This window comes from Mus caroli, unplaced genomic scaffold (genome assembly GCF_978045245.1).
Source record: "Mus caroli unplaced genomic scaffold, Mus_caroli_1 scaffold_10, whole genome shotgun sequence".
Lineage (NCBI taxonomy): Eukaryota > Metazoa > Chordata > Mammalia > Rodentia > Muridae > Mus > Mus caroli.
In genome coordinates this window covers 61978494-61995506 of record NW_028227265.1, presented here as the reverse complement: position 1 = coordinate 61995506, position 17013 = coordinate 61978494, and the positions used below count along the sequence as shown (strand labels likewise).

Here is a 17013-nt window from a genome sequence, read left to right as displayed (position 1 = left end):
ATCAATCCTGAATATCTATGCTCCAAATACAAAGGCAGCCACATTCATTAAAGAAACTTTAGTAAATCTCAAAGCACACATTGCACCTCATACAATAATAGTGGGAGACTTCAACACACCACTTTCACCAATGGACAGATCATGGAAACAGAAACTAAACAGGGACACAGTGAAACTAACATAAATTATGAATCAAATGGATCTGGCAGATATCTACAGAACATTCTATCCTAAAACAAAAGGATATACCTTCTTTTCAGCACCTCATGGTACTTTCTCCAAAATTGAACACATAATTGGTCACAAAACAGGGCTCAACAGATACAAAAATATTGAAATTGTCCCATGCATCCTATCAGATCACCATGGACTAAGGCTGATCTTCAATAACAAAATAAATAATAGAAAGCCAACCTTCACGTGGAAACTGAACAACACTCTTCTCAATGATACCTTGGTCAAGGAAGGAATAAAGAAAGAAATTAAGGACTTTTTAGAGTTCAATGAAAATGAAGCCACAACATACCCAAACTTATGGGACGCAATGAAAGCATTTCTAAGAGGAAAACTCATAGCTCTGAGTGCCTCCAAAAGGAAACTAGAGAGAGCACACATTAGCAGCTTGACAACATACCTAAAAGCACTAGAACAAAAGGAAGCAAATTCACCCAAGAGGAGTAGACGGCAGGAAATAATCAAACTCAGGGGCGAAATCAACCAAGTGGAAACAAGAAGAACTATTCAAAGAATCAAACAATCAAGGAGTTGGTTATTTGAGAAAATCAACAAGATAGATAAACCCTTAGCCAGACTCAATAGAGGGCACAGGGAAAGCATCCTAATTAACAAAATCAGAAATGAAAAAGGAGACATAACAACAGATCCTGAAGACATCCAAAACACCATCAGATCCTTCTACCAAAGGCTATACTCAACAAAACTGGAGAACCTGGATGAAATGGAGAAGTTCCTAGACAGATACCAGGTACCAAAGTTGAATCAAGATCAGGTTAATGATCTAAACAACCCTATATCCCCCAAAGAAATAGAAGCAGTCATTAATAGTCTCCCAACTAAAAAAAGCCCAGGACCAGATGGGTTTAGTGCAGAGTTCTATCAGACCTTCAAAGAAGATCTAATCCCAGTTCTTCACAAACTATTCCACAAAATAGAAACAGAAGGTACTCTACCCAACTCATTCTATGAAGCCACAATTACTCTGATACCTAAACCACAAAAAGACCCAACAAAGATAGAAAACTTCAGACCAATATCCCTTATGAATATTGATGCAAAAATCCTCAATAAAGTTCTTGCTAACCGAATCCAAGAACACATCAAAACAATCATCCATCCTGACCAAGTAGGTTTCATCCCAGGGATGCAGGGATGGTTCAATATACGGAAATCCATCAACGTAATCCAGTATATAAACAAACTCAAAGACAAAAACCACATGGTCATCTCGTTAGATGCGGAAAAAGCATTTGACAAGATCCAACACCCATTCATGATAAAAGTCTTGGAAAGATCAGGAATTCAAGGCCCATACCTAAACATGATAAAAGCAATTTACAGCAAACCAGTAGCCAACATCAAAGTAAATGGTGAGAAGCTTGAAGCAATGCCACTAAAATCAGGGAATAGACAAGGCTGTCCACTTTCTGCATACCTATTCAACATTGTACTTGAAGTCCTAGCCAGAGCAATTCGACAACAAAAGGAGATCAAAGGGATACAAATTGGAAAAGATGAAGTCAAGATATCACTTTTTGCAGATGATATGATAGTATATATAAGTGACCCTAAAAATTCCACCAGAGAACTCCTAAGCCTGATAAACAGCTTCGGTGAAGTAGCTGGATATAAAATTAACTCAAACAAATCAATAGCCTTTCTCTACACAAAGAATAAACAGGCTGAGAAAGAAATTAGGGAAACAACACCCTTCTCAATAGTCACAAATAATATAAAATATCTTGGCGTGACTCTAACTAAGGAAGTGAAAGATCTGTATAATAAAAACTTCAAGTCTCTGAAGAAAGAAATTATAGAAGATCTCAGAAGATGGAAAGATCTCCCATGCTCATGGATTGGCAGGATCAACATTGTAAAAATGGCTATCTTGCCAAAAGCAATCTACAGATTCAATGCAATCCCCATCAAAATTCCAAATCAATTCTTCAACGAATTAGAAAGTGCAATCTGCAAATTCATCTGGAATAACAAAAAACCGAGGATAGCAAAAACTCTTCTCAAGGATAAAAGAACCTCTGGTGGAATCACCATGCCGGACCTAAAGCTTTACTACAGAGCAATTGTGATAAAAACTGCATGGTACTGGTATAGTGACAGACAAATAGACCAATGGAATAGAATTGAAGACCCAGAAATGAACCCACACACCTACGGTCACTTGATCTTCGACAAGGGAGCTAAAAACATCCAGTGGAAGAAAGACAGCATTTTCAACAAATGGTGCTGGCACAACTGGTTGTTAACATGTAGAAGAATGCGAATCGATCCATTCCTATCTCCTTGTACTAAGGTCAAGTCTAAATGGATCAAGGAACTTCACATAAAACCAGAGACACTGAAACTTATAGAGGAGAAAGTGGGGAAAAGCCTTGAAGATATGGGCACAGGGGAAAAATTCTTGAATAGAACAGTAATGGCTTGTGCTGTAAGATCGAGAATTGACAAGTGGGACCTCATGAAACTGCAAAGCTTCTGCAAGGCTAAAGACACCATCAATAAGACAAAAAAACCACCAACAGATTGGGAAAGGATCTTCACCTATCCTAAATCAGATAAGGGACTAATATCCAATATATATAAAGAACTCAAGAAGGTGGACTCCAGAAAATCAAATAACTCCATTAAAAAATGGGGCTCAGAACTGAACAAAGAATTCTCACCTGAGGAATACCGAATGGCAGAGAAGCACCTGAAAAAATGTTCAACATCCTTAATCATCAGGGAAATGCAAATCAAAACAACCCTGAGATTCCACCTCACACCAGTCAGAATGGCTAAGATCAAAAATTCAGGTGACAGCAGAAGCTGGCGAGGATGTGGAGAAAGAGGAACACTCCTCCATTGTTGGTGGGATTGCAAGCTTGTACAACCACTCTGGAAATCAGTCTGGTGGTTCCTCAGAAAATTGGACATAGTACTACAGGAGGATCCAGCAATACCTCTCCTGGGCATATATCCAGAAGGTGTCCCAACCGGTAAAAAGGACACATGCTCCACTATGTTCATAGCAGCCCTATTTATAATAGCCAGAAGCTGGAAAGAACCCAGATGTCCCTCAACAGAGGAATGGATACAGAAATTATGGTACATTTACACAATGGAGTACTACTCAGCTATTAAAAAGAATGAATTTATGAAATTCCTAGCCAAATGGATGGACCTCGAGGGCATCATCTTGAGTGAAGTAACACAATCACAAAAGAACTCACACAATATGTATTCACTGATAAGTGGATATTAGCCCAAAACTTAGGATACCCAAGATATAAGATACAATTTGCTAAACGCATGAAACTCAAGAAGAATGAAGACCAAAGTGTGGACACTGTGCCCCTTCTTAGAATTGGGAACAAAACACCCAGGGAAGGAGTTACAGAGACAAAGTTCGTAGCTGTGATGAAAGGATGGACCATTTAGAGACTGCCGTATCCAGGGATCCATCCCATAAGCAGCTTCTAAATGCTGACACCATTGCATACAGTAGCAAGATTTTGCTGAAAGGACCCAAATATAGCTGTCTCTTGTGAGAAGATGCCGGGGCCTAGCAAACACAGGAGTGGATGTTCACAGTCAGCTATTGGATGTATCACAGGGCTCCCAATGGAGAAGCTAGAGAAAGTACCCAAGGAGCTAAAGGGATCTGCAACCCTATTGTTGGAACAACATGATGTACTAACCAGAACCCCGGAGCTCTAGTCTCTAGCTGCATATGTATCGAAAGACGGCCTAGTCGGCCATCATTGGAAAGAGAGGCCCATTGGACTTGCAAACTTTATATGCCCCATTATAGGGGAATGCCAGGGCCAAAAGAATGGGAATGGGTGGGTAGGGAAGTGGGGGGCACTAGGGGATAGCATTGGAAATGTAACTGATGAAAATATGTAATAAAAATATTAAAAATTAAAAAAAAAAGAAAAATGGAAGCAATAATTGATTTTAGATCAGACTATTGAGTTAGACACAGAATTAATGTGCTCAGCCACAGGGACAAGTGACAAGCTGCTCCATGGCCTCTCCAGTCCTCAGGCATCTTCTGTAACTGTCAGAAAAGATTTATAGAGAGGAAGGTAGGCAATTCTCTCCTCAGATATGTGTACCCAGGTATAGGCACTCTATACACACACTGAACACATGCACACACACACACACAAGATTCACACACCAAACACATACATACACAATTATAACAGACACATACACCACGCTCTCATACCCCACATCATACACAGATACTCATACAATACACACATATGCACTCACATCATACACACATACTCATACCAAACACACCCCCCCCACACACACACAATTCACATCACCCAAACACACACTCATACCACACACATGCCCACATCAAACCATATATATTCATCTCCTACATCATACACAGACACTCAACACATATACACATATATACTCACACCATACATATATATTCACATTCACACTTATACCACACCATACACACTTATATACTCACACTACATACATATACACTCTCATACACATACTACACACATATATATTCACACATACACACACAAACAGACACATCAGCAAAGAAGTGCAAAGAAGACTTGGTAAGTTTTTCAACATTCTGATGTCAGCAAATCAATCTCTTAGCAACAATGGTACCAAGAAAGAACATCTACCATTAAAGCTCACAAGAAAGAAGTGGAAGTCTCAATGTGTGCCTTTGCAACCATACTTTTAAATGAGCAGGGCTAGTCTAAGCCAAGAAGAGGGAAAAGAAGAGTCCAATGTGTCACTATACCACAGAACAAGCAAGGATAATTAACGATTTGAAGGCAGACAAGAAACAGTTTCATTTAGGAGAAAGATGAAAAAGGTTTTCAAATGGTCTCATCATAAATGAGTTGGTAGGTAATATGAAGTAGCAAAGATACAGTTATAAAATGTGCAGTCAGATTAAAATGAGAAGCGAGAGCAAAGCACAGGGAACAGAAGTAGGAATGAGATAACCCAGGTGTTCAGTATGAAGATGGGCTCCAGTGTGACACCATGAAAGTGACACTGGGTACAGATATTCTCAGGAAGACTGTCATTCCTAAATATGGATGTCACATAGTTATAACAACAGTCACAGAGGCATTAAAGTCATTGGTGGTTCTTCTGAGCAATGGTACTTTTTACTTTACCACGTTGCTATCTGCATTCCCTGAAGATCTTCATGTGGGTATATTTTAAAGAAGGCTACAATTAGTTATAAATGCCTGTCCTACACTCTCCTCTGATTTTTATAAACTTGAACTATGAACTGCTTAAATCTAAGGAAAAGGCCTCAGTGGTATGCAGACTTCTGTTCTTTCTGAACTCCTAGCACTGCACGGGACACAGCAGCTCAACAAGCAGATGCATTATGAATAATGAACAACCAAGCAAGGCAATGCAGACAGAGGAATGGCACTCTTTTCTGTCAGAGGTGGCTAAGCTCTTCCAGCAGGCAGGCAACTCTGCTACTTCACTATGATTTTAGCATTCTTCACTCATTCATTCTTGTGGCCACCTCTCCTTCTTTCACACTTAGTTCTTATTACAAACAGATGTACACCATAGTCCCATCTGTACCTTGTGCTCTACACTTGGCCAGGCAGAAGCAAAACTTAAAGAATGGAACAGATGAATGGATAATCCTTACTATCTAGCTGCCTGGTAAGACTAGTAACTCTCTGAGCTTCTGATGGGATTCCCACATCAATACAAAATCATCTTAACTTGCATCGTAGCAAAGACTAACACGAAAACTTAAAGATTTCTGTTCCCCAAAGGCATGGACTATAGTGAGACTTTGTACCTATAGAGAAGACAGGCGTGACTCCACAGGAAACACACCCTGGCTTTGCCATTGCACCAGCTGAATGTTTTTGAACCTATGGTTGAATGTGTCTTTTAGTTTTCTATACATAGCTAGAGATGGGTCTATGTTAGAGTAACATTTCCCAAAACTTTGTAAGTACATATAAAAAAACAGAAAAATAGTTAAACTTTAATTTCAGATATTTCCTTTGAATTTCCAAACTTCATAAAATGTGGCTAGAGAAAAATTCTATTAAACAGCAGAGATTCTTTTAGTTATTACAGTGGTCCATAATTCTATATAGTTGTTTCCTCAAAAATCGACAATAAAAAAATTCCCATTCAAGTATACATTATATTACAAATTCTGCAACAATAGCATCTTTCCCATAGTTAAGTTCTGAACTGTACACATGCAGGGTCATCTTTCAAGAATGCAGTTCCTTGTGTATCATTTAACTTCTAACCACAGCATTGCCTTTGGTTTTTCCTCTTCTCATGCCCCCCCCCCCCGGTCTTAGGTATTGAGCCTGGTGTTCTGAACATGACAAGCACATGCTCTCCCACTGTTCGATATAACCAACCTTTCCTATAGCCTTTATGGAATCTTCACTACAGGTAGGTATCATGGTCGGCAAAGGAGGGAATACATGGGGAAATCAGACACGTATCATTTCTTCAAGGAACCTGGGAGCCTAAAGAAATTTTATGGCAAACAGCTGAAATGGAAAGTATAAACTGACAGTGCTATTAGATAAAGTAAAATGCATATTGTTTTCTGATTGCCGAGGCTGGGGTGTCATATAAGCTGACCTGTAATGGGTTTGGGGAAAGACTGCAAGCAGAGAGTAGAGAGAATATATATGTGTGTGTGTGTGTGTGTGTGTGTGTGTGTGTGTGTTCCAGGAAGAATGTGGAAGGCCTACTTAAGGTTTCACAGCCTAAACTGTGTCAATCAGGTTAATGTGGAAGAAAGAAGCAAGAGACTGTCGCGTGTCTGTGCACACACATGCACACATATGTATGTACACATGCACACACATGCACACAAACACACAAACACACAAACACACACACACACACACACACACGGGGTGAGGAGGCACACAGGATGTGTGCTTCAGGAAGTATGGAATGGTAGCAGCATTGTTGGAGGAAAGGATATCTATTGCTTAAGGCCAAGGTGGCTGAAGTCAAAGGTGATACAAGGGCAAACCCCAGGCAAGCAGGAAATTACTAGAGTCCACAACAGTAATGAATATATTCTAAAGGCTGGAAAGAGATGCTGCATGCAAGTGCTGACCCAAATTTCTGCAGCACAGTGTAAAGGTAACTGAAATTTAGAAAAACAGACACAGCTGAATTCAGATTGAGGGGAAACTTGTATAGAAATGGCAGAGAAAGTTAGGAAATGAATGAGAACGATGCTCTTACAAGACAATGGGCCATGTTGAGCTTAGGAAGCTATCAACATCATGAATGAGAAGAGGACAATGAGTCTGAGAAAGAGAAGGGAAAGCTGGCAGGGCACTGGGGTGCAGACACATGTGTGGGATAGCTCATCTGTTGAGGAAACACACAGTGTGACCTCGTGGATGATAAAGCTGAGGCACAGAATCGTTTCCTGAAGTTTGCTCGACAAACACTGTTTCAGCTGATGTTTAACAGTGCTAAAAACCAGAAACTGAGACAAAGCCTTCTACCCCAAATTGATTTTGCTGGTGGGGTTTTATTACAAGAGAAAGCAAACTAGGGCAGACGCCTTGTCTTTCTCCACACTGCTTTATCCGTGCCCATTATCTTCACCTTTTTGTTCTATATCCACTCTATACAACACCACACTGTTCTTTACTTGAGAAATTGGCCCAGGAGATGCTGACTAAAGCAAAATTCACACACAGGATGCCAGGACGGGAAAGGTGCCTATGATGAGTCTATCCAATAACTTCTTTCATTTATAGAAGAAGATTAAAATATAATCAATGGCAATAGTGCCTTACTCTCATTCTTTGTAAAACACAAACAAGCAGTATTCACAAACAGATGGATGAGGGATAAAGAAGAGAGGAAAGAGAGAGAGAGACAAAAAAAAAAAAAAAACCAACCTAGACCCTGAGCTTTCTCAGTGCCAGAATCAGGTGTCACTGAAAGATAATCTGTTTTACAGTTAGTACTACAAAGTACTTCGGGATCTTCCCCAAAGTCACCTGAGACACAACCTCTGATATTAACTTAGTCTACAGGAGAGGAAAACTCATGCTCACATCGGACTCTGCAATCTGAGTTTCTAAGCTGGATGTCTGGTGCCTCTGGTGTTTAGAAGAGGGTATAGAATCTGATGGAACTAGAACTATGTTTGTGAACTACCATGTCTGTGCTGGCAACTACAGTTAGTTTTCTGACATTGTAGTGGGTGCTCTTAACCATGATTGTTAAAATGTTACAAAGTAATTGAGATGATATGATGCTTCTAAGTGAGCTTTATCATATATAAACACAGACATATAAGTGGTTACACTTGCAAATACTAAACTCCTAAACAGACTATTTCACTTACAGCAATAATGTATGGCCTGGAAATTAATGGAGTAACTCAAGTGGTATTAGTTTAAGAACTGAGTGTGTGAGGGGACAACACACTGCGGTAAGGTGCATGGGCACCAGCCCGTCATGGTGCAGCGGAGCTCAGAGGATAACTTGTAGATGGTTCTCTATCATCATGTGGGATCAAACTCAGGTCATCAGGCTTGCCAACAAGTGCCTTAACCAGCTAACCCATCTCACCAGCAAACCTAATAATTAAAAAAAAAAAAACTTTGTGTATCAGTGAAAATTTAACAACAAAGTATTGTTGGTTTCTATAGAGCTAAGTAGAGTTTATCTAACAGTATTTCCTAAAGCATGTACCCTCAACATTTTACTGTTAAGTAGATTCAGGGATTATTTTTGTATTAAGAGACTCTTAATATATAGTAGCATTGAATATACTATAAAACTTTAAGTTTAAAGCAACTGGCTGTTTTAACTTTGTGCATTATTTCTCAAGCTTATCTACACATAAGACCTTTTTTTTTTTTCTTTTCAGCACTTTACAGAATAACTAGTATCATAAGAAACTTTCATCTATGATTACAGAAAGAGGAAAGTTCAAATAAGTAGATGCTATGCATACCATGTTTATTAGGTTTTGGAATAAATACAATTTTTACAACAGGTTTGTTTTTCAGGTTTTGTGATTTTCAAAGGATTTGTTAATAAGGCGATTGATTGCTTAAGGATGTAAGAACCCGAGCAAAGGCAGAATGCTGAGTAACCCTTCCCCCACCGCAAATAACCAAGATTTCTCAGGGTTGACTGGGGTTTCACACAAAGCAGGTCAGACAACTGACATAAAATAAGAACTGTGCATGCATATTTAACTCTCTAAAATCACCTCCAAGGCATAGAGAAAAAACAGCAAAAGAAAGCCACATCATTAAAAAGCTGATATCTAGCATACTCACACTGCCCATTCAAGCTTCTCGTTCTTGATTGAGTTGTACAGAGCCTGTAAATAGAGGAAATAAGATGAAATTATTCTTTTTGTTCTGTTCCATATGCTGAATTGGAGAGAGGAGCAGAGTCAGAGCCTTTAGCAAACATCTGAGCAACTTCCACAGGCCTTTACAATCTCAGACTTTATTAGCTGGAGTGGCCCGGGGGCTTTGAGTTGGGCTGCATGACTCTAGAAGCTGAAGAATTCACAGGGGAGGCAAATGAGCAGCTCAGGGAACAAACTAAGTGCATGTGCCCAGAGTAAACAGTCTTTCATAAATAACACACTGGGACATATATATTTTGCTCAGTGGAATTAGGCTATGATCGAACTAAAGCAGAACATTCTATTTCATTCATTTAAAACATGGTCTCACAGGTTCATAAATCAGGACTTAAGGGTAGTCATAATGCTCAATAATGGAAGAAATGTGACTCGTCTCGTGCTTCCTGGGGAGACACATGGTAGAGGGCCTTAAGCCAGATATGGAAATGCATCCTGAAATAGTGTTAGTTTCTATCGTAACTGACTCGATGTTTGTTTGTTTATTCTAAAGTCAATTCTCTCTATAGTTAGTGAGTGATACTTCAATATACATTTATTATATGATAAAAGAGAAAGAAAGCTTCCTACAGGCTTAGTAAAACAGAGACATAATCATATTAGCTAGCATAGCTTCTGAGAACCAGTATCCCATATAAAGCCATTGTGGTCAATCTGTTCATCTATAGCACCTACCCAGGAAAATGCTTTACTTTAGAATTAGACAAAATAAAGAAAAGATAAATATATTTCTAATATGCAAAACCATGGCAGAAAATAATACAGGAAAATAATAAAACTTACGGTGGTTGAACTTTTCCCCAATAAGGTCTCAGGCAGTTAGAGCTTGAATGCTCAGCCATGGCTATCTACTCTGAGCCAGAAAAAGGGCAGCGTGAGGGTGTCACAAACCATCCAACCATTTGTCAGACGAGGAAAGGCAGGCTTCAGATGGTTGACTGAGTGTGCACATGTCAGCAAAAGGACTGTATGCCAATAGAAATTCTCTTCCTATTAGAATGCTTCCATATTAAGTGGAAGTACATTGAAACTATAGATTCTGTCACTGTGACAAGAAAAGCAACCAACAGGGCTCTCTACTCAAAAAATAAAACCAAAACCAATACCAACCAACCAAACAAACAAAACCAAAAATATGAACCCACAAAAACTCCAAATATAAAGCTTTTAAAACCCTAACACAATGCCACAGATGGAAAATCCCAGGCCATGGAACTTGGCTTTAAACCAGAAGAGGTAGTACACACTTCTAAGCCCAACACAAGGGAGGCTGAAGTAGATGGATTGTAAGTTTGAGCTAAGCCTGGAGTAATGACAATTTCAATGCCAGTCTGAGTTATACCATGAGACTTGGCCTCAAAAACGGGGAAAAAAAAAAGAATTATGAACAAAACGTCTTATCAGTACTGTTTATAAGCTTGCCTTCAGGCCATATTGTATACCTGAAACAAATTTCCTACTCAGATTTGAGTTCCTTCCCAAGATAATATGTAAGATTTGCAAACATTAAATATTGCAAATGCAAATATTCTAAGACATAAAAGTCTGAAACAATTTCGGACCCCAGCATTTCAGATGAGGAATACCCAATCTATACTATCAAATTCCTTTCTGCATTGTCTCCCTGTAGCACATGAAGAGACATACCAGGTAGCTTTCTGCCAATCCTACTTCTAGTGTTCCACACTGACATGCCATATAAGAACTGTGACTTATTTTTTCTCGTTTGATACACTTCTCATATAGCTCAAGCTAACCTCCAACTCACTGCATGAGAGCAATCTTGACCTGTTTCTTGTCTCTACCTCCCGTGTGCAGAGAACATGAGGCCTACATCACCCACCTCTCCCTTTAGTGTGATATTCCGGATTAAACTCGGGGGCATTGTGCATGGTAAGCAAGCACTTGATCAACTGAGCTACATTACATCCCTAACTCAAGAGTTCTTTTAGCTTCAAATGTCGAACACTGAACTGAATGTTAAAGGCAAGGGTGAGTTTTTGTAGGTAAATTATAAAAAGATATGAGCAAAACTAGCCTCCGAGATGCAGGAATTAAAACTCTTTATCTTTCCTTTCTTTACCTCCTCTTTCAAACATCTCCAGTGTTTATTTCTCTTATTTCTTATAAGAACTGTCCTCTGTAAGCAGTGCATATGCATACCTTTGAGTTCCTATGTAGGAAAACAAAGGGTTCTTTCTTCCAGCTCCAGCTGTAAAAGGTCCAAGAAGACTTTCTCACTGTGGTTTAGTTACCTAGTCTCTGGTGTACTGTCCATTTGCTAGTCAGAAAATGAGGTTCTAGGATAGGCTGTTCTTAAGGAGAAATGGTGTTGCCTGTGATGACAGGACAGTCCAGGTCTAGTGACTAAACTAGGAAAACTCTCCTGGACTCTGCAATATTCTGAATCTGTTTATGACCCATTCAGCACCACCAGAATAAAAACTGAGTAATGTCAGATTAATGCCACTGGATATTCACCACCTCTAACTTCACTAACCACTCCCCTACCCCAACCTCCTGCCAGCTTCTCTGAGAAGTTTCTGTCAAGGTTCCTATTGCCTTCTCCTTTTAGACAGGGGAGAACCATCACAATGGAATTTCAGAGCTGAAAGGGACAAATACCACCTTAGAAAGGACGTGGAAGGTACAATCCAACAGGAAGGAACATCACTCAGGATTCTGCAGATGTCTCACAAACTCTGAAACAGCCTTCCTCCTTCCTCATCTATTCTTTTTTGGATTCTTTTGGTAGTAAATTGAATCTAGGATCTTTCTAGCTGTATTACCTCTAGTTTCCTATTTGCATTGACTCTCAACAAATTATATGTTTTCTTCCTGATCCTAAGTTTTACAGCCCTGTATGTTCCTGCCCTAAGTTAAGGATTTTGGGGAAAGGCGAAAAGATTTACGATTCTTTCAGATGCGTTCAAATAATGCTGGGCACTGGAGGATTCTATTCTTAAAAGATAAGCTTCACAGAGAGTCACTGTTGCTAGGACAACATGTTTCAAGTACTTTTGTCAGTGAGGACAAGCCTGCTAAAATGACCCTGTACCACTTATAATCAAATGTATTGGCCATGTGAGTGGCTAAAATTGGAGGTGCAGGCTACAGCTCAAGAAAATAACCTGGGAAGGTGGCTCAGTTAGAAATGTGCTGACTGTGTAAGCATGGGGACCTTGGTTATGAGTCTTGGGACCCACTTTTAAATAAATGCTGTGCATGGTAACATGTATCAACTCCAATAACTGAGAAATGAAGGCAGGTGGATTCCTGTTACTCTCTCCAGATGAATCAGTAAACAGGATAGGGAGTGCCTGAGGAAGACATCCAGCATCACTGATCATTGGATTATTTTGTCTTTCTGCCTCTGTTTCTCTTTGTTCCTTATCTCTCCATCTCTGCCTGCCTGTCTACCTGTCTGTCTGTCTGTTTCCCTCACCCACACACACAGGTACGTGTGTGTGTGTGTGTGTGTGTGTGTGTGTGTTAACCCTTCACTTAGCTAGAGAAGATTTCGGGATTTAATGTCCTGGTAGGTTGTCCCCTTCCCCTTGAATTAACAGCTGAGATAAAATAGAAAGAAAAAAAGTACCCAGGCCCCATCCATATGAATCCACACAGTGAAGTGATGCCTGCTGAGGAGGCTGAAGAACATACCCCACAAAGAAAACTGTCTCCTAATTCTCAAAACCTCTGAATATTTCCTTATATGGCAAAACAAACCTTTAGATCAAATTTAAAGAGTTTATGATGGGGAAAGTCTGTGGGTGGGCTCTAAATGTAATCACAAGTGTCTTCACAAGAAGGCTGAGGGCAGTTTAAAGAAGCAGAAGGGAGAGCAAGAGAGAGGCACCAGGAGGGTGGAGTAACACAGTATCAGCCAAGGTTCCCCAGCAGCCAAGAGCTGGAAAAGGCTAGGAACAGATTCTCCTTTGACCTCTCGGAGGGAGCACAGCTCTACCTTCACACGAATCTCAAACAGTGCCATTCTCCAGAACTGTCAGAGAATGTATTTCTGCATGTTCTAGATACAATGCTTCTGCGGTCAGTTGTTCCAGCAGCCACAGAAAACCAAAGTGCTGTGGTATGAATGAAAGGTGGGTATTTTAATAAAAGCAATGTGTAGAAATATTTTACGTCAATCCCTAGATAAAAGTTTGATTTACTTTATGGATATCATTTGAAAGTATGAGAGTACACACCAAAATTTGTCAAGTAATTCTACAAATAAAGAAAAATGTAAAATTTGGACCCTACCCTACCCCCAGATGCCCAGAGCTTCCCTTGAAAATTCTGTATGAATTATTAACAAATATTTCAAATGCCATCAGACGTGATGTATGACGCCCTAGCTAAAATCAAAATTTCTGCAACTTATCCCAGGAGCTCTTGAATGATCCTCTGACACTGAACAGGACAGATGGTTCGTCAAATCTGAAGACAATTAATTTTAAGAATGAGAAAGCAAAACAAGTTGTTTAAATTATAGGAATATGGGAATTTGGTTTAAATTTACTTTAAGTCTTTGTTCCTTACTTCTGATTGCTTTTCAAAGATGATAAAATGCCATGTTATTCAAAGCTTAGCACCTTCCTGGCAGCCCACACAGGCTCGGCAATCTCTTTCCATTACCACATTGTATAATCAGGATTCTCTGTTTCCCCAGAAGCACATTTTGTGTAGTTGATGGAACACATATATTTTAGTTAAAGCATCTCTAAATTCCAATGATGTTCTTTACTCTGCAGATCTTGAATAATTATGAAAAGCATGGAAGATGCTTACACAGCTTCCATTTTAACTGAACCTGATAATGACAATAGTAGAATTTATACTACCAAGGTTCTGATTCTCTGTAAATGCCCATATTCCTGATCCCACTGGAATTCACCCAAGACTAAAGGAGATAAAAATCACGAACCATCTAGTGGGTACTCCTCTCTTTGGCTCACATTCAAGGCAACAAACTCATGCCTAAATCAGGATTGTGTTTTTCCATGTCTATAATCAGATCCAATTTTCTGACCAAGCCATCAGATAAACAGGGCCAAAATTTTTGTCCTGGAGAATTAATTTAACTTTGTGCTGTGGTGCATGTACAAACAAGAATAGCAGCCACAGGGATATCTAACCACAAACAGATAGACCATCACAGATCCACAATGAAAATAGGAAAATGTAGAAGCCCTCACCTTGATGACAATGAATATGAGGAATAATCATACAAGTCACCGTGTAATAAACATTTTTAGCACTTTGTAGAGACTATGGAGGCATTATGGCAGGTACAGTCGAATCTACCATCACTGCCTTCAAGGGTAAAGAAAATAACATTTACTGCTAATCCTGCCTGACTTTACAGAGCTGAGAACTAGTCACCTGACAGACTCTATAAACTTACTTCTCACATACAACATACAAGACACTTTCACACAGTCGAGTTAATAAATGACATTGCTTTATTTATGTTTTCATAGAAAAGTTCATGGAAGCCAGGCAGTGGTGGTGCACACCTTTAATCCCAGCACTCAGGAGGCAGAGGCAGGTGGATTTCTGAGTTCGAGGCCTGGTCTACAGAGTGAGTTCCAGGACAGCCAGGGCTACACAGAGAAACCCTGCCTCTAAAAAAAAAAGAAAGAAAAGAAAAGTTCATAGGAAAGAAATCCAGAAATCTTAAAGAAGCTAAGAACACAGGTAGATGGCTCTAAATTGTCTATTGAAACCAGATAATTTAATTTAACTAATGGTTAATCTTGACTGTCAAAAACAATTCTCTTTTTGAAAAAGTCTTTCCAGAGACAAATTAAGATTGCAAAGTCTCTGATCATAAAGTATACTTTTTAAACAGGATAATGCTTCCCATACAGTGTGTGTGTGTGTGTGTGTGTGTGTGTGTGTGTGTGTGTGCAAATGTACATGTATCCCTGTGCATGTAGGGGTTCATGGAGACCAGAGGTCTACATCTAGTGTCTTCCTCCATTATCTCATCAATTTTGAACCAGGGTCACTCACTAACCCTCATCAGTTAAGGTAGGCTTCTGGCCAGGGACCTCCAAGGATCCACCCACTCCCTTCCCACCCCAACTGCTGGGATTATAGATCTGTACCTCCATATTCAGCCTTTACATGGATTCGTGGAACCGAAAGGCAGGTCATTTTGCATGAGGATAAACTGTGACAATTGATCAGCACGTGGTTTAATAATCTCTTGGTGGATTCCTAAAATGCAGACATTAATGGAGGCAGTGAAAACTAGGTGACAGGGCCTAGATCCAGGATAGAGATAACCAAAGGCAGTTGTCCGCTGGGGTCATACTTGCTCTGACTCCTTCCTGTGCATCACAAGGTGAAGAAGATGCTCTATGCTCATACTGTTCTGAAGAGGTTCATGGGGCCAAGTATCTGGGAACTGAACCCTAGAGACTGAACTTCTATGAGCCAATGATTCTTCTGTTCTTTAATTCTTTTTTTTTTTCTTTTTTGTAATGTGGTCACAACAATATTGGGAAAGTAATTGATTGGTCTTTGTTGTCTACATATGCAACCTGAGGGGATAGCATAAAGTTACCTTCCTTGGCTCTCTTTAGCTCTCTGTCTATGATTTTACTTTGGAACATAAACAAAAATGGGCTCTTTTCCTAGTGTTTCATACTCATCTATTTTCTTGTGCTACCCAATAATACACTCACACAGACACACAGACACACACACAGAGTTATCATTAACTGGTAGCATTACTATCTTGTTCTAAATCCCAATTATGGATTCCAAGAATTAATATATATAATTATTAATTTATAAATTAAAACTTTTACCCCTAGGGAATATATTCTTATGAGTAAAATATGTTTCCCTTGTAATTTTATAAATTGAGAGAATTACACATTATAACAGATATATTCCATGAACTATATTTACAATGAATATTATGCTGTTTTATCACCTAATCATGACCCATCCATTCATCCTTCTATTTTATCATTCCATCTTATTTATCAGTGTATTTAAATGTATATAGTATCCAGGAATGGTGGGGGGGAGAATTCCTGTAATCCTAATACTTGTGAGAGGGAAACAGGAGAATCAGTTGTTCACACTGGAGTACACAGCAAGAACATGGCTAGCATGGGATACATATGACCCTGTTTCAAACAACAACAATAAAATGCACGTGATGGATATCAGCACATTTCACCTCTACACATTTCAGCAATATGCTAACTTTTCAATGTCTGTTTACAGGTTTTTTTAAGATACATTGACAAAAGGTCAACTCTACAAACCTACTTGTACCTTTAAATACGTTCTGGTAACTGCATTCACATATATGACAC

The 17013-nt window shown here is 39.3% G+C and overlaps 1 protein-coding gene across 11 annotated transcripts in view; it reads right to left on the bottom strand.

Moving 5' to 3' along the window:
- The window catches only part of Psd3 (pleckstrin and Sec7 domain containing 3), a 527712-nt gene that overhangs the window by 86700 nt on the left and 423999 nt on the right, over window positions 1–17013 (bottom strand). For all 11 annotated transcript variants that reach the window (XM_029480436.2, XM_029480437.2, XM_029480439.2 and 8 more), the window contains one exon: window positions 9579–9622. In XM_029480436.2, coding sequence (XP_029336296.1) covers window positions 9579–9622 — 44 coding nt within the window. The remainder of the gene's footprint in view (window positions 1–9578; window positions 9623–17013) is intronic.